This window comes from Xenopus tropicalis, chromosome 10 (genome assembly GCF_000004195.4).
Source record: "Xenopus tropicalis strain Nigerian chromosome 10, UCB_Xtro_10.0, whole genome shotgun sequence".
Lineage (NCBI taxonomy): Eukaryota > Metazoa > Chordata > Amphibia > Anura > Pipidae > Xenopus > Xenopus tropicalis.
The window spans coordinates 25,600,254-25,622,628 of record NC_030686.2 but is presented as its reverse complement, the minus strand read 5'-3'; the positions used below and the strand labels follow the sequence as shown (position 1 = coordinate 25,622,628).

General features: G+C 40.3%; 1 protein-coding gene across 1 annotated transcript in view; it reads right to left on the bottom strand.

Annotated features, from left to right (window-relative positions):
- The window catches only part of ankfn1 (ankyrin repeat and fibronectin type III domain containing 1), a 212,044-nt gene extending 191,212 nt beyond the window's left edge, over nucleotides 1-20,832 (bottom strand). The window contains exons 1-2 of the mRNA XM_031894809.1: nucleotides 20,355-20,832; nucleotides 3,106-3,301 (exon numbers count right to left, since the gene is read on the bottom strand). Coding sequence (XP_031750669.1) covers nucleotides 3,106-3,285 — 180 coding nt within the window. The 5' untranslated portion in view covers nucleotides 3,286-3,301; nucleotides 20,355-20,832. The remainder of the gene's footprint in view (nucleotides 1-3,105; nucleotides 3,302-20,354) is intronic.
- Nucleotides 20,833-22,375: the final 1,543 nt, after the last annotated feature.

The following is a 22,375-nucleotide window of genomic DNA, read 5'->3' as shown; positions in this document are numbered from 1 at the left end:
TACAACAGCAATGCCACCCTTCATGTCCCAGTTTAAAGCATTCAATGTAAATGGAAGTGGGTGAGAAAAGACACCATTGGTTTTTATTGCTTTACTGTAAAATCATGTAAATTTATAAAGCTGTGTGATAACATTGTAGCTGGGAGTAAAATTCCAGTGTAACATTTTTTGGATTCTGGTGCCTATTTATTATGCTGTGTAAAATAAAATTTGCCGAAAAAACTATGTAAAAATAAGTGTAAAATAAATGGAAAAGTTTGCCATCTGAATGCGAAATGTGATGCCGTTATTTTACGTAAGTTCTGGTCAAAGAAAAAAATGTGTTGACAAATTACACTGATTTTATGCTATTTTTTTATGTTTTTTTTTAAGCCTGGCCAAATTTTGTTGCCATTTTTACACTGCATAATACATCTGCCCCTCTGTCTTCTGAAATATTATGGACGGTGTAAAGTCAGGAGTAATGAAAACAGCACAGCTTTATAAATATCACCTATTTTTATACTACTTTTTAAACCTTTTTTGGAGTAAAATTGTAACCACCTTTATAATTATGGCCCTAACTGTATCAGCTGTAACTGCACATCAATAAGAAAGTGCTGGGACTCTTAGGGGGAATGTAATAAAAGTAAAAATTGTTTGCGACAGTGTGCAGTGTATGTAATAAAACCTCTTAATGAATAAGTTCTTACGTTTGCTCCAAAAGCGTGCCTTAAAAGTTCTCAATGCGCAATTAAAATTCGCAATGCAGTAACAGTCTAATGAACAATTTTACATTGCAAAATGCGAATTTTTATTCTTATTTGTGCTCATTTTCTTTCTGTTTACGACTTTAATTACATTCCCCCATAACACTCTTGGCAGACCCTAGGATCTCTTCCCTTTTTTTTTTTTTTGCTTGTTCTCTATTCCCCAGGATCAGACAGAATATACAATTTAAAGCCGGGCTTGTTTGCTTAGATAGCAGTGATTAATATAATTAGGTAATTAAAGCCTGTATTTGTTTAAATTATCTTCTTTAAAAAACTGATGTACGCATAAACAAACTCAATACTGTGGAATACTGTGTAAACAGAGAATATGACAGCCAATAATAACATATGTGTCCATATGCTCTGCACCTGATTTTATGTTCTGATGGGTTATGCATAATAGAAAAGGATATTGCCAGACTTTTGAAGTACGGACAGCTACATTAAAGCAACTGATTTTCACCAATAAGGAATGCCTTTTGGATGCCAAAATGGTGTCACTGCATAGCAGGCACCAATGCCAAGCCACAGGAATTTGGCACAGCAATAAATCAGGAGGGTAGTCGCCACAGAGGAATGCAGCGGCAAGGTAACACTGGAACTATCAGGCAATGAGTACAGTGGAATCCAAAGGGATCTGTGCATATAATCTTGGGTTTGGTCAGGTTTAGTAGTTACCAGAGTGCAACAGGTCACTGACATACTGCCATTCCCTTAACCCTTAATTACCTTTTATGATTGATATAATTTATGTAGCAGAATGGGACACTGTTTCTTCCTAGTATATTCTGCAACACAAAACACACTGGGGATCATTTATTAACACTGGGCAAAATTGCCCCTGGGCAGTAACCCATGACAACCAATCAAATTGTTGCATTTATTGTTCTACCTGCAGCTGGTTGAAAATCTAAAATCACTGATTGGTTCCTATGGGTTAATGCCCAGGGGCAAATTTGCCCAGTGTAAACTCAACATTCATTTTATTGTTATCCTCTATTTATATTGCACCAAAGTATTCCACAGAGCTGTAGAGAATTCTACATCTACATCAGTCCTTGCTGCAGAGGTGCTAATAATCCAAGGTCTCTTTCACAATCACACAGTTTCATCAGGAGCCAATCAACCAACCTGCATGTTCTTGGCATGTGTAAAAGAAAACCCATGCAAGCACAGGGAAAACATACAAACCACTGTGTCACTATGCTGGCTAACAAATTTTTGTGGACACAAAATACATTTCATGATTACTGGCAATGAGCATTTCTCAAAAAAATTTGCCAAACCACAAAAACATTCAGGAAACTGCAATTTTTTGCCAAAATGCATTGGAGTCAATGGGATAGTGAAATTACTGATCACAGATAAGGTGTTTTTACTGATGGCCAAAATAATTTGCCAGGCATGGATTTGCGTTGAATTTCCATGTTTTGCCATTGCCAGATTGTTTTGAGAAACGGCCCGAATTTTTTTTTAATGTTCAACATTTTTGCCGTTTTGCAAATTTTTTAGCATTTAGATTCACAAATTTCACCGTGAAGCGAAATGTGACAGATTTGCCCATCACTAGTGGTTTTGTCGGCTACTCTGGGTGATGCGTCAGGTTTGGAGCAGGTGCCATGCTCTCTCTGACTGGCACTTGGCAGATGGCAATGAAATGCACATGTTAAAATGCTGATCTTGATGCAGGGATGGCAGGCTTGCAGGTTTGCTCAGAAAGATTAGATTTTCTTAGATTGTAAGCTCTATGGGGCAGGGACCTCCTTCCTACTGTGTCTCATACCACATGGTATTTCTCTGTGTATTTATACTTATTTATTGTATTAATTATAACACTTGTCCTCCCTGTGTGTAATTGTGTATATTGTAAGACTGTACAGCGCTGCGTATCCTTGTAGCGCTTTATAAATAAAGTTATACATACATATATTCAGTTCTGAAGCTACAACATTAATTTTGACCACATAAATTAATTGCATGAACAGAAAAGTTTTGAGTGGAAAAAGCTTTAAGTACAGAGTGTCTGGCACACAATTTTTTTACTGACAGAGTTGCTTTTTTTGACCACAACATACATTTCATGGTCACAAAATGGTTTTAACAGCACAAAATGAATTTTGAAAAGACAAAAATATTGTCACTCAAAAATGCATATAGTCAGCACAAAATTACTTCTGTGAGTACAAAAATAATTTTGTGGCCACAGTATAAAGTGTCAGCACAACTGGATAAAATCCATACAAGATAAAAAGGTACTTTAGGCCACTTTAGGTACTTGGGCCAAAGCAGCTGTTGGATATATAAGGCTTATAAAAAACGCATTATTCAAGAAAGCAGGATAATAAAAACTTACTACCGAGGTCTTCCTGAAGCGGTCAGCTCTTGCCCTGAAGTAAGCCTCATCGAAGGAGGAGTGGCTGCCTTTGAGTTTCTCGGAGAGGTTCCGGTACAGCCTTTTGGCTGCATTTGGAGAGGATGGAGCACTGATTTTTTTGGACTGCGTAAGCTGTAGGTTTTGCATCTGCTGTGTCATATTTGAGCAGAAAATCCTAGAAAGAAATGAAAGGAGCATTTATCCGGTTACACCCTTTCACAATCATCAACTGTAACAGAAAAATCACAAATATGTATCATTTTATTTAGCTTTGCAAATAGTTGTTATTATTCTAATCTAATTGTTTACCAACATTCGCAACTTTACAAAGCTCTACTGACACACAGCATGGCTGTTAGCTTGAGAAATCACTAATACATTATTTATAATTATGTAGAACAGTCAATGAATCCAGGGCACTCAAAGAGAGAGGAGTGCTGCATGTTTATGAAAGATCAGTTTTAATAAAATGTACATTTTTTTGAATAAATGGAGGCAGAGACTGGAGGAGTCATGAGCCAGACTTGGATTTTTTACCATTGAGTGCTATTCTGATATCTATCACTTTTAGCAAAACAGCTGTCAGGGAGCTTATCTTGCTACCTTCCCCTTGGTCTGCTGATTGGCTGCTGGGGAGGAAAGGGAGGGAGAGTGATATCACTCCAACTTGCAGCACAGCAGTAAAGAGCAACTGATGTTTATCAGAGCACAGGTCACATGGCTATGGCACCCTGGGAAATGAAGAATATGGCTAGCCCCATGTGAAATTTTAAAATTAAATATAAAAAAATCTATTTGTGCTTTTAAAAACCAGATTACAATGCAGGATAGAGAAACTCTAATAACTGATGCGTTTTGAAAAAAAACATGTTTTCCCATGACAGTGTTCCTTTAACATCTACAACAGTTTCAGCAATGGAGCAATGTGATTTCCCTTGTAACTCAGTCTTAAAAAAAAGCAATTGTGCAATTGAAATTTGAATGACGTTATCTAAAAAGCAATATTACATTTCTCCTGCAAATATAAATACACTGATAAAATAGAATTAAAGTAGTAATACACTGGTTTATACTGACCAGTTATGAAATTGGAGCTGTTTCCTTTCCAGGTTAAAGGGAAACTATACCCCCAAACAATGTAGGTCTCTATAAAAATCTATTGCATAAACAAGCTCATATGTAAAACCCTGCTTCATCTAAATAAACCATTTACATAAAAATATATTTTTTTAGTATTATGTGCTATTGGGTAATCCTAAATAGAAAATTGCCATTTTAAGAATTAAGGACCGCCTCCTGGGATCATAGGATTCACAGTGCACACAAACAAGCCAAGGCACACATACATGCTAGGTCAGCCAATTAATGGACAGAGTTCTGCCTTTTGCTTCCACACTACTTCCTGTTACAGTTAGAGCTGCATCATTTCTGGTCATGTGATCTCTGAGGGAGCACACAGCCCATCACTAAATGGTGGATCAAGGGAAAGGGCAATATTTACTGATATATTCCACTTTGGCAAGATTCTTTAATAGGTCACTTAACATATACAGTATATATATATATATATAGAAATATAAACTATCTGCTGGTTAAGTATTCATTCTGGGCGTATAGTTTTCCTTTAAGGTGTTGCCTGACAGTTCCATAATTGGCCAGGGGTGTCAGGTGCCCCCAGGATCAAACTGGGAGGTGCAGGGCCCACCAGGGCTTCAGCCTCAGGGGCCCCTGCACCCCCTAATGGCCCCCACTGCCTTCAAATAAACCCCCTCTCCCTCCCCCCCACAGGGGCCCCCAACACCCATCCGACACCCTCCCCGAGGGCGCCTAAATTAAACTTACCCGAAGCGTGTCAGGGAAGGAAGACCGGCGGATCAGTGGAGCTCCCTGCGGGTCTGGGCCGCCGGGTCCCACCGGGTTTTTTCCTGGTGCCCCGGTGGCCCAGTCCAACGCTGGGTGCCCCTAGTAAAAGAGGGAATCACCACGTGTTTGGGCTCTTTGCTTGGTGGAAGGGGTGGTTGGTGTTGGAGAGCCTAATGTAGGAGGCCTGACTAGTGCCAGGAAGATTCTCTAATAGCTCACTCAAGAGGTGAGAGGTTTAGGGTAATTAATTGAGCAGCCAGAGGCTCCAGCAAGCAGACCTGAAGGGTTACAACCCCATGGTCCCAGCATATTAAGACTCAAGTGGTTAGGCTCAGGAGTAGAGCGATTCCTGGTGTAGGCATCACTATGAGCATTCACTAGCACTGGGGACTATTTCCCCTATAAGTTAGTACAGCCTCCAGATGTAACTAATGCTGGGATTAAGTACAAGGCTATGTTTTATTATTACAGAGACAAAGGAAATCATTTTTAGGCTAACCCCCCACTGAGAGATTAGTAACCTGCAATAAATTTCTGCTACGGCAGGCGACTAATCTCTCCGAAAAGCCATTCCACCAGCAACAAAGTGAATCACCAGTGGAAAGGCATATATACAAAGTTTCCTCCTGCAGGCAAATTTTAAAAAGGAAGCAACGTGTGCCCTTTCCACCCGCGATTCACTTTGATTCCGGTGGAAAGGCATTTTGGAGGGATTAGTCGCCTGCAGTAGCAAAGATTTATCGCGGGCGACTAATCTCTCCATGGGGCATTAGCCTTAAAAATGTGAATTATTTGCTTAACATGTAGTGTATGGGAGATGGCCTTTCTGTAATACAGGTTTGCAGATAACAGGTTTTCAGATAAGGAATCCCATACCTGTATAGAGTATAACATACCATCTTCAGGATAGCATTACATTCATGTTAGAATTATTTAATGCATTATTGCCTGCAAGACTAGAAGGACCTTTTTATAGTACAGGTATAGGACCCATTATCCAGAATGCTCAGAACCAAGGACATTCCGGATAAGGGGTCTTTCCGTAATTTAGATCTCCATACCTTAAGTCTACTAAAAAATCAATAAAACATGAATTAAACCCAATAGGATTGTTTTGCATCCAATAAGGATTAATTATATCTTAGTTGGGATCAATTACAAGTTACTGTTTTATTACTAAAGAAAAAAAGGAAATCGGTTTTAAAATTCTGTATTATTTGATTAAAATGGAGTCTATGGGAGACGGGCTTTCCGTAATTCGGAGCTTTCCGGATAGTTGGTTTCCGGATAATAGATCCCATTCCTGTAATTAGTAAACCTGTTCAGTTTTGCCAAAAAACCCCACACATTTTTACCTTTTTATTTGTGTGTGTGTCCCCGATGCAAAGACAAAAATCTTTGTAAAACCAAGTCCGAGCTTGGAATACATTTCAAAGTGTCCCTTGAGATTCACCAAAGAAACTCTCAGCTGTCAGCTACTTTCCAGCCCTTGCAACTTGCCGCATTGTTCTACCTAATTATTTCAGTAAGAATATAGGAGCACTACTTCCTTTTTTTGCCGTGTGATCCAACCAAATGTCAGGAAAAACAGTGTCTGAATGAATGATCTTACATCTGCTCTGATTGTTTGGAAATAGGGCAGACGCCTTCAATACTAAACACAGGGGTATTTCATTACAAATAATCTCCCAGGGTAGTGAACCATAGCAAACACTCAAAGCACTCCTCCTTTCTAACACATGGTGAGAGATGGCGGATAATTGGGATTTCTGACATGTAAACTTCCTTGTTACATTACTATGTGTACAAACAGGAAAACGAAGGTGGAAAATCCCTGCAATTTCAAGCACGTCCTTTGTGGTTCCTGCAAATTCCAGCGTAATCACTAGGAACATCACACCGATTTAAAAAATGAAGGAGGGGAGATCATTTGTCAAAGTTCAGAGAGGAATCTGGTCATTTGCAGCGGTGGACACGGAAGGCAATCGGAAATTACATGCAGATCTTGCTCTGCGGTGATGGGAATTCTGTGCTACACATGTAACTGGCTACATGAAAGTCGGTGGAAAAAAGATTAGATAATTAGATAATGAGGGGAGAAAGGGAGGGCAGTCATGGATCTTTTTTTTTAATGGATGAATTAAGTGCTGCAGATATTCATTCACAAATTTCTTGAACAAAAGTGCACTCTTTCTGCTTAGGCAATGCAAGTGCAAAAAGGCAGGTTTTTTTCAGATTGTGAAATTATTTACTCTGTTTATATATATTCTATATTTAAGCCTTGTGCTCCGTTTCTCATTTCCTTGGGAAAGGCAGCACACTATGAGTTTATTGTATGCCCAGAACATTCCTGCTCTGTGTATATATAGTATATATATATATATACTGTATGTGTGTGTATAACTATATATATAGAAATATATATACACACTATACTGCATCCATTTCACAGCATATAATGATATTTAGAGTGAAAGTTCCCTTAACATTAAATATCCCATTTAGACTGTAAGCTCTTTTGGAGAGGTACCATCCCCTACTTTCTTAACATTATGCCAACATATAAGTAAAAGTGGCCATACACATTAATAAGTGAGGTCACCATATGAGCAGATCTTTCTCCCAACATGCCCACCTAAGGCGGGAGATATCGGCTCATTCATAGGGCCAAACGATCTAATGAAGACAACAGGTATAGGAGTCGGCACAGCAAGGGCCGCATCAACAAGTATCCGATGGGAAAATCAAACTTTCCTGATCGACAGCTGGCCAATTTTCAGCAAGATATTAGTAGGGATGAGGGGGGGCCTCATCGGGGTCCCCATACACAGGCAGATAAGTTGCCAAATCGGTCTGAAAGACTAGAATCAGTAGGTTAAATCTGCCCATGCATGGCCACCTTTAGATGTAATGTGTAAACTGTTATGCATTTGTATGCTTTTAAAGAGATGTGGGAGGCGATGGCATTCTATAAATATTAATCCCTCCTGTGTACACTTGGATTTTGATAGATTTAAGGATTTAGCATATGATTTCCATTAGCCAATACAGAGCTTACTGTACACACAAAATATTCCTTCTCTGCATATTGGCAGGTATACAGTGGGTGGATACTACACAGGTGGTTTACCCGGCTTACACTATGAAGGGAATAAATGTGCATTTTAATTTGTATGTATGTATGTTTGCAGTTTGTTGGTCACTTGTTGGAATATGTTGTTAGTTTGGAAGACTGATCAATCTTTTCTACGGTTTCCAGCAGGCACCCATACTGTGCTAATTAGGGTATTTATGCAGTCCCCAGGTAAGTGGTTAAGACTTACCAAAGAGATTAGCATTGACAGAGTCAGGATGAAATATTCTATGGCAGTTGTCCCAATCAGTGGGGCTTGGAGGCTCCAACCTTAAGGCCAGTCAGCTTGCACTCTCCTAATATTAAGAATGTATAACTAGAGTGCCTTCTGATGTTTGGGCTAATAAAAATGGAAAAAGCAATGCAACTCTTGAGGCTTCCCTGTCCAGTTTAATCGCTCCTGCCATTAGGGCTCATTTATGTCCCCAATTTTGAGCACAACCGCTCTATTTTTCTCCCCAAAAATGCAGCATTTTTTTTCCAGCATCCTCCATGACCTGCGGCTCCCTCCTCCAGCGACTGGCTGCTTCCTCCGTCCTTGGCTGCTTCTGTCCCCTGGCTACTCGCTGCATCCTTTTGTACTGTTGCGCCCCGTGCGTGCTGATGTCGCACGCACGCACGGGGCACAACCAATCAGGGCCACCATTCTTTTAAGGGCCTTTAAGATACAAGTCTCACTTCCCCCAAGAGACCTGTTTTGCTTATTAGTTACAATTGTATCTAAGTGCAGGAGTGGAGTATTTTGGGCTCTCTGCCAAAAGCTTACTTATCTAATTAAGTTTAAGAAACTTTGTATCTTTTTTTTGGCATTCAGTACAGGAGATCAAAGGGAAATAAGAGCCTTTTCAATAAGAATCAAGGACTGCAAGCTGAGCTGTTAAAATCGGGACTGTCCCATGAAAATCGGGACAGCTGGGAGGTATGATTAAGGGTACGAAGCTATAGGCTGACATATCCAGGTTAGAAAACCCATTTTAAAAGGACTAAAAATAAAAACCCTATGCAAGTCTCTCTATAATAATATTAGAAGTTGCTACAACAATCTGCAACCAAATGAAGCCAAAAGCAGGTTAAGAAGCCAAAAGCAGGTTAAGTGGTTTTTATACAGGTTATGGGATCCCTAAGTGATTTCTACTGTAAGCTCATATTAAAATGCATCTATATTTAATGGTATATTTTATTTTACAGGGTAGTCATGGTATTTGTGTGGCGCATATTACATATATACACACACACATACACATTTTTGTCACGCTTCACACCCTCCACTTTCCTAAATGTTCCCATGTGCATTACCTGAACCAATCCTATCTGTGTATGTGCTAAACACAGCTTCGGCTCACCTGGGACTGCAAATACATTAACAGCCGAAGTGAATAAATCTGACTTGTTTTTCCCGATGAAACAACCACCTAACTTACATAATGAGGCAGAAAATAAGCAGGAATTATCTGAAACACAAGTCATTGTAGCTCTAAAACCAATGAATGGCAACCCTTATAGTATATATATATATATATATAGAGAGAGAGAGAGAGAGAGAGAGAGAGAGAGAGAGATGGAATGTTCTGGGTACATCATCAACTATACCTTATACTGAACTGTAAAAGTGAAACATGGCCAAATTAATAGTGCACATATTCAGAGAATGTATAACATTCTCATTGTGCATTTTGAGCAAGTAAAAAAATATGGTAGTCAAGCCACCACAACCTGCTATGTCTGCCATGAATTTCTTCTCTCTTGTTATCCCAAAGACAAATTCTCCAGCCTGCCCCTGGAAATAATAGAACTGATGGTGTCTGTATGGTGACAGGGCAATATTTGCCATATAGGCGCCGAGTGCCCGTGCTCAGGGTGGACGCTTTTGGGGAGGGGGCAGGTGACTATATGCAAAATAAAACGCACAAGCTAAAAAAAAACACTAGTCTGCGGGAGCGGAGCTGACAGAGAAAGGGGGGTCTTGCTCTTGTACAATACGTGAATGCACAATACTGCAGAACCAGGTATGTATATCCTGATAGCTGAAAGAGTGAGGCTTCATGAGCTCCGGTGCATAGGGCCCTGAATGGAGATGTATTTAACAATGAAATTAAAGAAAATGTCATTATCAACATCCACATACACATATTTAAACGTTTTTAATGGTTTTTAAGTTAGTTTTATACACAACTAGTATTAAATGACATGTAAACCCTCCATTGAAGAGATGGATGGAGAGGGGTGCCTACATACTTCTCCCTACCGGTCTTTTATGAATACATTATTGCCAAAAGCAGGCACACTGTATTCACGCAGGGGCTTTGGGCACTTACACACAGGGCAGAGTGCAAAGTACAAACACACATGGCTGCTTGTGCCTATTTTTTGCACCTGCCCTATCAGTAACAAATAACTCTATTTTGTTGGAACCTGTGTTACCACCCCTAGCAATCCCAGCATTTACTTGTGTTGTGAAATTGCTATTTTCTTTATTGTTATATTTAGCTCTAAAGCTCCCTCAATTTCTTCACCACCTCTAAGACCCCCTTCAGTGCAAATTGTGTCAGCACAACGTATGCAGAATAATTGCAGTGACAAGGATCTCTGTCCTGCAGAACAGAATGTTGGAAGCAATGCCCGCAAGTATAATAGTGTGCTGAGCATATAAAAAGTGTGATCTCCCATATCGCCTAAAATGAGTTGGACAATTCAGCAAGTTCTCCTATTTTAGTTTTTCATTACCAAGTATTGTATGCAATTGTTTAAAGCCAAAAAAAATACACGGACATTACTTCTAGGCCATTTGCTGTTATACAAATAACAACAGAAAATTCAGTGAAAATAAAACCACATTTTAATGGCTCAAAGATTTTTTCAAGACATAGTACATAACAAATTTAAATGTATACTATACCACACAGTGACAGGGTACATCCTAGTGCCTCTCCTAACGCGTTTCGCACAAAGTGCTTCATCAGATGAAGCACTTTGTGCGAAACGCGTTAGGAGAGGCACTAGGATGTACCCTGTCACTGTGTGGTATAGTATACATTTAAATTTGTTATGTACTATGTCTTGAAAAAATCTTTGAGCCATTAAAATGTGGTTTTATTTTCACTGAATTTTCTGTTGTTATTTGTATATTGGTTCAGGGCCTATCAGTGAAATATAAAATGTGATTTCCTTTCCCAAATTATATTGTTGCATTTGCTGTTATATACTAGTAAGGGAAACTAATAGGTATTGCCTGGGCTAGAAAGGTTTAGAGTAAAAGGCAGGAACAAAGTGAGGTAAGGGGGTACTCCAGGAATGGGCCCCAAGAGCTGCAAAGGTGCTATCTGTGGCTCAGGGCAGGGCTTGGTGGGGCAGTCAGGTAGACCAAGGGTGTGAGTATGCATGGTTTGTTTTTTGTAAAAAATTCTACTTTTCTACTTGTTTGCAGGGCCTTTCATCCAAAGGTGCCAGGTGACCAGTGGGCTATTAACTTGGGCACCATGGAAATGAGGTATAGGGTCACCATGATGAGTACTGATGGCAGTGCTAGATATTTGCAGTAGATAGATATTGGATAGAGTCAAGTAGCAAAGGGATTGTTGGCACTTAATATAGAGAGGCTGATTCAAATAGCAGGCGTTGGAAGGGTTACTGCCTGCCCTTATAGAAATAGGGATTAGTAGCACTAAACAGGTGCCTAATTTATAGGGTTACAACCTGCTCTATTTTCAGTGGTTGCCAGGAGGCTGCTTATCAGGGGTGTCGAAAATCCACTGCTGGCAACTAATGCAGCCTTGCTCTGCTATTACCTACATTACCTGCATAGGGAATGGTGACACTAAGTGGGTGCCTAATATATAGGGACAGAGTCATATAGCAGGTGTTGGCAAGGTTAATGACTGCTCTGTTTTTACCTGCCTTATAGGAATGAAATAGACATGAAAAGCTTTTGTTTCCAATTATTTCATTACCAACCAGAACCCTTTGATGGAATAAATCACTAATAGGTTGCTCATCCCACTGCGAGCGAATTTCCATAAATCTTCTCAATGTGTCGCCACCCTGAGACCGCACCTCCTGGCAACCTCATTCATGCTTCCTTCAGCGCACTCCAGAGCCGTTTCCAAGCCCTTGTCTCCCCTTCTCTCTTATTAAATGTTCAGTTTGGGAGGTATGTAGCGTGGTAAAAGGTTGCTAGGCAACTGGATATAATGAATGGCACTGTAAACTGCGTTAGTCCCAGTTTGGGAAACTCTCATGTTTACTATAAAGTGCAGATAGAAAATGGCACAAACTGAATGCTCATTAGACTCCAGGATGATACAGTTGATCCGAGATGTCACAGGGTACAATTATTTCTGATGTTGATAAATCCAAGTGGCAATATAATACCCATCAGTTCTAAATGACACTGCGGCTTAATAAATATGTACATTTTAAACAATTATTAGAAACTGTCTACAGTATATAAATGTGATATACATATATAGATTATCCTATATCAGGTCTGGTTGTGGTTGCCGTGGCAATAGCATTAAGTATAATAAGGTACATTATGTATGAATTTGCAATCTATTTTTATATCATCTGTCCAATCAAAAGAAATGCTGCTAATTGCAGACCTCCCCACCCCCAAAGGAAAATGGTGACTGTTAGCAGATTCTCCTTTACCTTTTTAATGCACTACTGAAGGGAAAATTATACCCTATTAAACATTATTTATCTTCCATCAATGAGTAGCAGGGCAAAGCTTATTGTGAACACAGAATGTCCCTTCTCTATATGGAGAGGGAAACCATTATCTGATTTGATCATTACATGGCAATTGCCACACCAACAACTCTGAGAAGTCTACCTGCCACTTTCCTAGATTGCAGCTTTTTTGTATGAGTGGCTCGTCACAGGTCTGACATATTAAGGGAAATATTTTTGAAAGCCATAGAAAATGTAAGCACTTCCCCCAAAAAATGAGCAGCTATTTCCAGGCCTGAGTCAAATAATTTCATTTATAGTGGGCCTCTTAAAGAAACCAAAAAAACCTCTTTTGGGTTGTTTTATGTATCTTACTGATAAAGGTGGTTACTTGTGTGGTTCTCTGAAGAGCTGAAACACTCACTGTCCTCCAGAATGTTGGGGTTCTAGCACTATAGCAGAGCAATGTAAGTGTCAGTTTACTCAAGTAGGCTCAAATAATCACATGGGCCATCTATTATTCAGAAATTGTGCCAGGAACTGGACAGCAATTGCTCAGAATACAGGGCTACCATGTACCTGCACAGCATTCAGGCACATTTATGACCCACTAGATTATAAACAAAGCAATGGAAAAGGGTTCATTAACGTTGTTTTTAGGAGTTTCGGCCAGTGCCCAGTGAGTGGAAAGACATTATTATGTATTCAAGTCACTCATAATTAAGTTTACACTAACACAGAAAAGTCTGTTTGATGGAGACTAGAACAAGCAGCACAAACGAGAACAAAAGAGAAAAAGAGAGAGAGAGAGAGAGAAGAGAGCATAAAAAAGGAAGAGAGAGAAAATGAAAAAGAGTGAAAGAATGGATGAAAGAGTGAAAGAAAGCGAAAAGGCAAAAAAGTAAAAAAGCAAAAGAAAGAGCAAGAGAGTAAAAGAAAGAAAAAGTAAAAGTGTAAAACAAAAAGAAAAAGAAAAGTAAGTAAGGAAGAATGAAAAGAAAGGAGGAAAAAAGAAAAAGGAGTGAAAGAAAGAAAGAGCAAAAGAATGAAAAGCAGGAAAAAAATTAAGAAAGATGGAATGAGCAAAAGAAAAAGAAAGAAATGGAAAGGTTTTAGTTGGTGAAAGGGTTCTTTCTATGTGAGAGCTTTATCTCTGCAAGTATTCTGTGGAGAAAGGCCATGTGATTGATCAATAATGGAGCATAATGAGGAAAGAATCAAATACAGTACTATGAGCATTTTACAGACATGATTCTTTGTGTCGGGTTAGGCAGTTTTATTTGCTATTCATTGTGTTGCATGCATTGTATATAAATGTAAATTAATCTCACAGGTAGTTGTACATTTGTAGAGCTGTAAATTGGAGCTGTTGATATAAATAAGCAGCTTAATAAGCAAAAGATATTAGCTAAAGAGAGGTTTGCAGCTCAGACAACAGGCTTTATTTTGGGGGTGATATAGGGCCTATGCACAGAAGATATTGTGTATAAGTGTTTCTTAACCACATTGGTATGGAATGAAAAGTATACCCTCACTGAATCAATATCTGCACAGATACATTGAGATATTACTTGGGCCTGGTGGAAATCTTGCATTAATCAGTTTGTGTGTTTGGTCAAGGTGCCCTGTTTGATTCAATCATGGCTCAAAAGCTTAACACTATGACGAGACACTCTGTCCCCCAAACAGACATGTATCTATGTAAGGGTCTTTTAAGGTATTACCTGCAGTTCCTCTGTTGCATAAACTACTATATCGCACTTTCTGGATTATGTATCACCTCCCTTAGCCCTCCTGTTGTGTGACAAATTCTTATATTTGCTCATAACCTGTAGGAGATGCATACACTGTTCAGTATATGAGTATTGACATTCCACTGCGCTAAGCACACATCTGTAGGAAATGAACTACATACTAGAACAACTCTTTAACTATTATCCATGCACCCGAATATAATAGCTTAAGCACACAGTGACACTATTCAATATTCAATGTCAAACACAGAACACAAGAAATCTACTTGAATGGCTTTAAGATTTCAGCTCCCTGCTGTTAAAGACATCGGAGCTTTAGAACAAAAACATCTCAATCCATACCCAAGTATGCTGCACCCAAGTAGCACCTCAAATCCAGTTAACTGGTTAGTTTCAGGTCAAAGGATCAGGATCTCAATATGAGGAGAATGAATACCAGTGAAAGCCTCTTCAAAATAAGTCTCTGACTCACTCAAATGGATTAGCCTACTTTATAATCATTTTATACTTTAATAATGCAGATTTTTGTGTTTAATGATTCAGTTCATTGGAGCCCACAGGAAGCCATCAGGGCCTCAAGTGCCTTCATTAGATTAAAGGACGCACCAAATTCATAGTTTTTGGATTTGGCTGAATCCTTGACAAAAGATTTGTCCAAAGCTGAACCCTAATTTGCATATTTGAGCAAAATCACCCCAAAAATTGCATTATGTGGATAAAAAAACCTTTGTCTTAAATTGCCCAGTGCTATAGATTCATAAGGCTTTTAAAGTATGCAAAACAAACTGGAATTCAATTCACTCTTGGGTTTAGATTCAGGCAACTAATGCAGAGGTAAGTCCTAAATATAGTGGGACCTTAAACAGCAATTTTAATTCCTTCCCCTCTGGGAAGAGACTGCGGACTAGCAGGGCAGGTATAGTAGGGAGAGATGGTGCCTATAGTAGCAGTGGGGGGATAATAGCCTCTGGGAAGGGACTGTGGCTGTGGGATAGCAGATATAGTAGGGAGAGATGGTGCCTATAGTAGCAGTGGGGGGATAATAGCCTCTGGGAAGGGACTGTGGCTGTGGGATAGCAGATATAGTAGGGAGAGATGGTGCCTATAGTAGCAGTGGGGGGATAATAGCTTCTGGGAAGGGACTGGGGCTGTGGGATAGCAGGTATAGTAGGGAGAGATGGTGCCTATAGTAGCAGTGGGGTGATAATAGCCTCTGGGAAGGGACTGGGACAGTGGGATAGCAGGTATAGTAGGGAGAGATGGTGCCTATAGTAGCAGTGGGGTGATAATAGCCTCTGGGAAGGGACTGTGGCTGTGGGATAGCAGGTATAGTAGGGAGAGATGGTGCCTATAGTAGCAGTGGGGTGATAATAGCCTCTGGGAAGGGGCTGTGGCTGTGGGATAGCAGGTATAGTAGGGAGAGATGGTGCCTATAATAGCAGTGGGGGATAATAACCTCTGGGAAGGGACTGTGACTGGGATAGCAGGTATAGTAGGGAGAGATGGTGCCTATAGTAGCAGTGGGGGGATAATAGCCTCTGGGAAGGGACTGTAGCTGTGGGATAGCAGGTATAGTAGGGAGAGATGGTGCCTATAGTAGCAGTGGGGGGATAATAGCCTCTGGGAAGGGACTGTGGCTGAGGCTCCTTTTTCTCCACCCACCCACTTGCTTGTGTTCTACACTAGTTATAGAGGGAACCCGAGCTTCCTCTATTGTTACACCACTGGTACCTATGAAAATTGGTGAAATTTTTGGTGATTCTACTGGCCCACCAAACCCTGCCTGAGCCAGCCTATATCCATTCATTTCTAGGACAGCCAACAATCAAACATGGTACCCTTTGCATAGACTTGTCTGAGTCTCTCATCTGTTGTAAACTTATAAGATTAGCCACTAAACATTGTACATTAGTCTTATTTTAGAATGACATATTAAGATCTATTCCAATTTCTTTATGCGCAAAGCATTCTTTTGTATTTTGACATCTGACAGATTTGTGGTTGCCTTTTATCATTTTTTAGAGATTAAGCTGTCAGATAAAAAACCCAGCTTGATAGCTCCAAGCATCACAAATCTCACCCTAGGCTAGCTCCTGACAGTATTAAAGGGACACTACACAGGTCTGTGTTTAAACAAAAAAAATCCCTTTAGGTTAATGGCAAACAAGTAGAATGGGGCCCCAGTGGACAACACACTCATGACCATGCTGCTAATCCACCCAGACATGCCCCATTATGTTGAAACCCCACCCAAGATCCACCCAACCCCACCTACTTTACAAGCCACACCCCTTGTAGCCCACAAATCCATCTTTTACATTTACTGGGGCCCCTTCTGCAATGGGGCTCCTATCTGCAGTAACCCCTTTACCCCCTGACAGCAGCTCTGGCTCAAATGCATGTTGAAAACTGTCACCCCCACAGTGTAAAATGACTGAAGTGCCACAATTGAGTTAAAAAAGACAGCAGATAATAATCCAGTGTGCCACAGGCCTAAGGAATACTACATCTGCCTTCCTTGCTTATAAATATTGGGAAATTTCATTTAATTGTAGGGAGCAATAGAAATTAAGGAAATTATGGTCCAAGAGAAATGCAGATGGCACTGCTATTGTTAAGTAGTGCTGAATTTTGCCATAATCAAATTTTTTTCTTTTTCTCATGTTTTCCCCTATAAATCCATGATTCTTCATGTACATCAGCCATGATGCTGGCCACGTGCAGTCAAGATCTATGTCGTGACTCAATGAACAAAGACCAACTGCTAACACAATGGCTTTGTAGGAATGCATATCTGCACATACTGTACTGCTCTGCTCTTTATATCAAATGCCATAAAAGACTTATTTACAGTGATACACACCTGCATCCTTGGACCTTGGGCAAACAGATTTTGGAAGGCATCACTATTAATATAAAGCAGGTCTCTCTAACTTTAAGCCCTTCACCTTCTACTGATCTGCAACTCTCATCAACCCTAGGCAGCCAACAGTACTAATGGCACATCCCTATGGATTTTTATAGGAATATGTCAGTATCACTTAAATAGCCCTGGTCAAACTCATGCTTGTACTAGCTGTCTCACATAATGGGGGAACTAAGAATTTTCCTCAGAACAAATGAATAAATGCATGGGATGCAGGGAGTTGCAAAGCACCTTAAATACACTGTAGTTATCATGTAAATGATATAGGTTTCTGATATATATATATATATATATATAAAATAGACTAGCAAGTGCAAACAATCGTGTAGTGGAATGTTACTCAGTGTGGATAGTACATCTTGTCTGGAAGACTTTGCAGCACCCACTCTCAGTTCTCTCCAGGCCCGGATTTGTGGAGAGGCCACAAAGGCCCGGGCCTAGGGCGGCAGAAACCTGGGGGCGCCCCGCCGCACCAAAATCTAAAAAGTTTTTTACCCATACGGAGCAATGGGGGGACTTCTCCCCACTGCTTCGTATCCAAGTTTGTCCCACTGCGCATGCGCGCGCAAGGCGCCCCGCCCCCTGTTCGCGCATGCACACGGAAACCCCTCTCCCCCTGTATCGCACTGGGGGGGGGGGGGGCGTTCGACCGGGGGCGGCCTCGGGGCAGCCAATTTGGAAATCCGGCCCTGGTTCTCTCAGTGCCAGGCAGTTGCAGATGGGTGCTGTATAAGCCCAGCCCTACCCACCTAGTCCTGATACTTTCCTGCACCCTACAGGGGAAGCTCCTCATGCCTTGGTCGTCTTCTCTGTGCCTGTTCAGAGTCAAGATATATTAACTGCCCATTTCTGGTCTCAGGGAAAACGCATTTCATTTATGAGAAATTGGCCTGCTGGTTTAAACCTCCATTAAATCCCAGCCATAGTTATAATAATGAGTGGTCTGGCAGCAATGGCATCAGTATGAACTAAAGGTAAAGTTACTAGGGGGGTGCCCAAAGTGTTAGGCAGACCCTGGTGATCTTTACTATTACCTGAAACTCTGGACTTCTGTTAGCACCTGCCCAGGCTAATTTGTTGCAATCTTCTTCCCTTTCTGTCTTCTTTTCTCTGGGCCTGGGCAGTCACATGCGCAGTAGAGTGAAAAGGCTGTCGTTATGCATGTAAGGGTGGTTTTTCACTCTTCTGTGTATGCATGTGCCTGGACTAGAACAAAGAGAGGATGAAAAAAGCTGAAGATGATGGTGACATTCTACAGAAACACCCCAGGCCAGCTCAGTTTTTAGCAAAAGCACAGCCCAGTGTATCAGGCAAGTGATTATAATCACTGGGAGGGGTGCCTAATTAGGATTTTTGGAAGGGCTGTCCAGGTCAAAACCTCCTGCCCGATTTTCCAAATTAGGAAAACTGGGCAGTACTCACTGAGATTGAATGATCGCCGCTTCATAGCCCCGCCCAGTAATGTCACTGCTCTGTCTCTTCCTCAACCCCTGCCCAGCGAAAAAAGCTGGCAGAAGTGGCAACCATATGCCCAATATTTTGCCTCCTCCCCTAGTGATTATACCTTTAGTTTTCCCTTACACTGAAAAGAAAGAAAGAAAGGACAATCATTATTTCCATTCTGAGAAATCAAATTGTTCTTGTCTACGCTGGCCTTTAATTCAGATAATTTAGAATGACCTTTTGCTCCATATAGAAGTAGTTGAGGGCATTACAGTAGTATTCATTGAATGCCCCCCCCCCCCCCACAGGAATTCCTACAAATGTCTTCCTAAATGAACCTCCACATATCATACTAAGTAAGCTAATGGCTGCCGAATGATACAAGTAGTTCTTGTTTAATTATACAATGTTCTAAGCATCCGTTTTCCAGCTTAACAAGAGTTTCCCAAACTGAACAACAATCAGGTTAAACAATTGGAGTGAATGGTTGTTTTCTTGACTGGAAAATCCTGAGACTGAAGCAGGGTGACATTAAGGTGGTCACAGGCCAAAGTGCCCAAAACCTCTGGAGGAGACTGATTACCTTGAGGTTGTTTCCTAGTCTTGGTCTGATTGATCACTAAGTTTCCAGCAATCCACATATCTACAGAGCTGAAATAAAGAAAAGCTATGCAGTCCTCAGGCCACAAACCCAGAGATATCAAACAGGAATAAGCATTCAACAGCTCTACAGACACATTAGCATTACAATGTTATTAAAGGAAACCCACACTCGCAACCCCATATTAAAAATATGACAAAAGAAATCTCTTTCTTTTCACCCTCCCACAATGAAGAGGCAACATAGTGCATGGAAGCAACTGCAGACCAGAAATGCAAACACATTATTGTAAATAATTAATACATTGTGCGATTAACATTGTAACATGGACTGTAGGGCTATTCTCCAATAAGGATTAAACACTATCACTTCTAGCTGTCGGAAACATAAACAGATTTGCCTGCAAGTCATTTAAGAAAAAAAAAAAGCATTTTGCGTACATTTATTTAAAGAGATAATGACAGAGGAATTCTTTTTTTGGTCTAAAAATCAATTTTTAGAGGGACCGATATTTGCACGTTGCAGAACAATACATTTATTTAGATTGAATAGGACTGTTGGAAGGGTTAACAGTGCACAATAATGGGGAAGAGCGAAGGGGCCCTTCCTGATATTCATTAATTAGAATAAAGTGCCTCGTTACAATACAGAGCTCCTTTGTTGAGTAATAATTACACAATGAAACAAACTGAAGTTGGTTGCAAGCATTTATTTCTACTACTTGGAAAACATGAAACTTTTTGGTTTCCCGGGTATTTTGTTGCACCACAAACTATAACAAGGCACAAGCATGAACAATCAATTGCTAGCTCCATAGTCAAGGATGTAAAATATACTCACCACGTCAAAGGCTGCAGCAAGCAATAGGGTGATATTCCAATGACTTCATCCGATAGGTGACACCGGCTCAGTCCGATCTTGTTCTGCTGCTCGGCTAATCACCTTCTCCCCATGCTGTTGTGAATATGCAAGAGAAGACAGCTTACTAAAGGCTAACTATGCAAGACTTGGGATAATCCTGACCTCAAATACACCCCTTTCTTTATAGAAATCAAATGAAACTCTACTGCATAGAGACTGTCATGACTTTGCTACCTTGGCTAGCTCAGCTTGAATGGGGAAGAAAGCACTAACTGCTGCAGGGTGGTGGTGGGGGGGAAAAAAATCTGACAGTGGTTTAAATGTCAGACATTCTTTATTCTAGCACATTAATCTAGCCATTTGCAGATAATTAGTTATGTAACGAATCAATAGGGGAAAAAAAATCCCTGTAGAACGCTCCCTGTCCAGTGGTGCATGATTGCGCTTGGTGCTCTGTTCACAATTCCAGTGCTGAGAATCTCCCACAGCTGTTTGTTACGATCATAGCAACGCAGACGGCAACCACATCCATTGCTATGGGACATCTGCAAGATCATTTGAAAGCTTTCCCGTGCGATTAGAGGAGAGAGCAACGCAAGGGATAGAGACATGGAACCAGCGAAGGAGTTAATGTGTTAGTAAACAGATTGGTGCTGGCGTATGCTCATCATTCTGTAACGAATAGGCACACATGTACACCCTATGCTGCTTTCTTCTAATAACAGGGAATATTTATTGATATTAAAACTGAGATTACGGAGCAGATTTACCAAAGTGTGAACTCACCCACATTCTATTCATTCCTATGGCATCTTTAAGAGTGTTTTTATCAATGGGTGAAAGAACATTTCATAAATACACATAGGAATGAATAGAATGTGGGTAAGTTTTTATGTATTGAGCTCTAAACTCACATTTTGATAAATCTACTGTTATTTAACAAAAATAGGAAAATGTCACAGATGCTCAGCACTAATTTAAGCTACAATTAATTTGTTTTTTTTTTTCTTTTTCATGAAACCTGCCCTCTGCCCACTTGTACAGCATTCAGGGTGAAACGTGTTACACAGTACAATTGAATTATAGAAGAGAAATACAGTTAAAATAATTTGGCATGTTTTATAGTAATAGCTAGTGATGAGCAAATCTGTCCCGTTTCAGTTCACTGAAAAATTCACGAAACATGAAAAATGATGATCGTCCGAAAATTTTTGTGTCATTTCTTGTTGACGGACACAACATTTTTTGTCACGTGGCAAATTTTTCTGTGGCATATTTTTGTGCACGTTTCGTGGAAAAATCCAGCAATGCCGAAACACGGAAATTCGCAGCAAATCCATTTAGCTGTTAAAGGGGAACTAAACCCTAAGTATACCTGTCTAGAAATGCTGTATTTTTTATACTGAACTTACGGCACCAGCCTAAAGTTTCAGTATCTCTATAATAGTAATGATCCAGGGTTTCAAAAGAGCTCACCCTCTTGGATGTTGTTAGGAGTGTCAGTGACCCTGCATATGCTCAGTGTCCTCTGGGCAGCTGTTGAGAAGCTAAGCAAAGTTACCGAGGCCAACAACCAACCCCAAACCATAAGTAACAATATATTCTTTTGCAACTGCCTAAAAAACTGAAAATTAGCCGGAAGTTGTGACTTAGAACCCCAGTTGGGCGCTTATTCCTATGAACATGGCATATTCCTGAGAAGATTTATACAAGACAAAAACTGAATAAATAGGCAGAAAAAGCTCTGCTCATGAAAGCGTATAATCTCTATCGGGGATAATAGCAATCTTTGGCACCCCAGCTGTTGCTCATCTACAACTCCCAAACACCCTTCAACATCTTCCCTTGCAGGGGATGCTGGGAACTGTTGCTTGGCAACAGAAGGAGAGCTATATATTGCTTATCCATGAGCATTTAGAAGTAAATAATAGTATATATTTTTGTCATCAGTTAGAAAGCAGAAAAATACAGAGTCACAAAATGGTTAAAACACATTTATT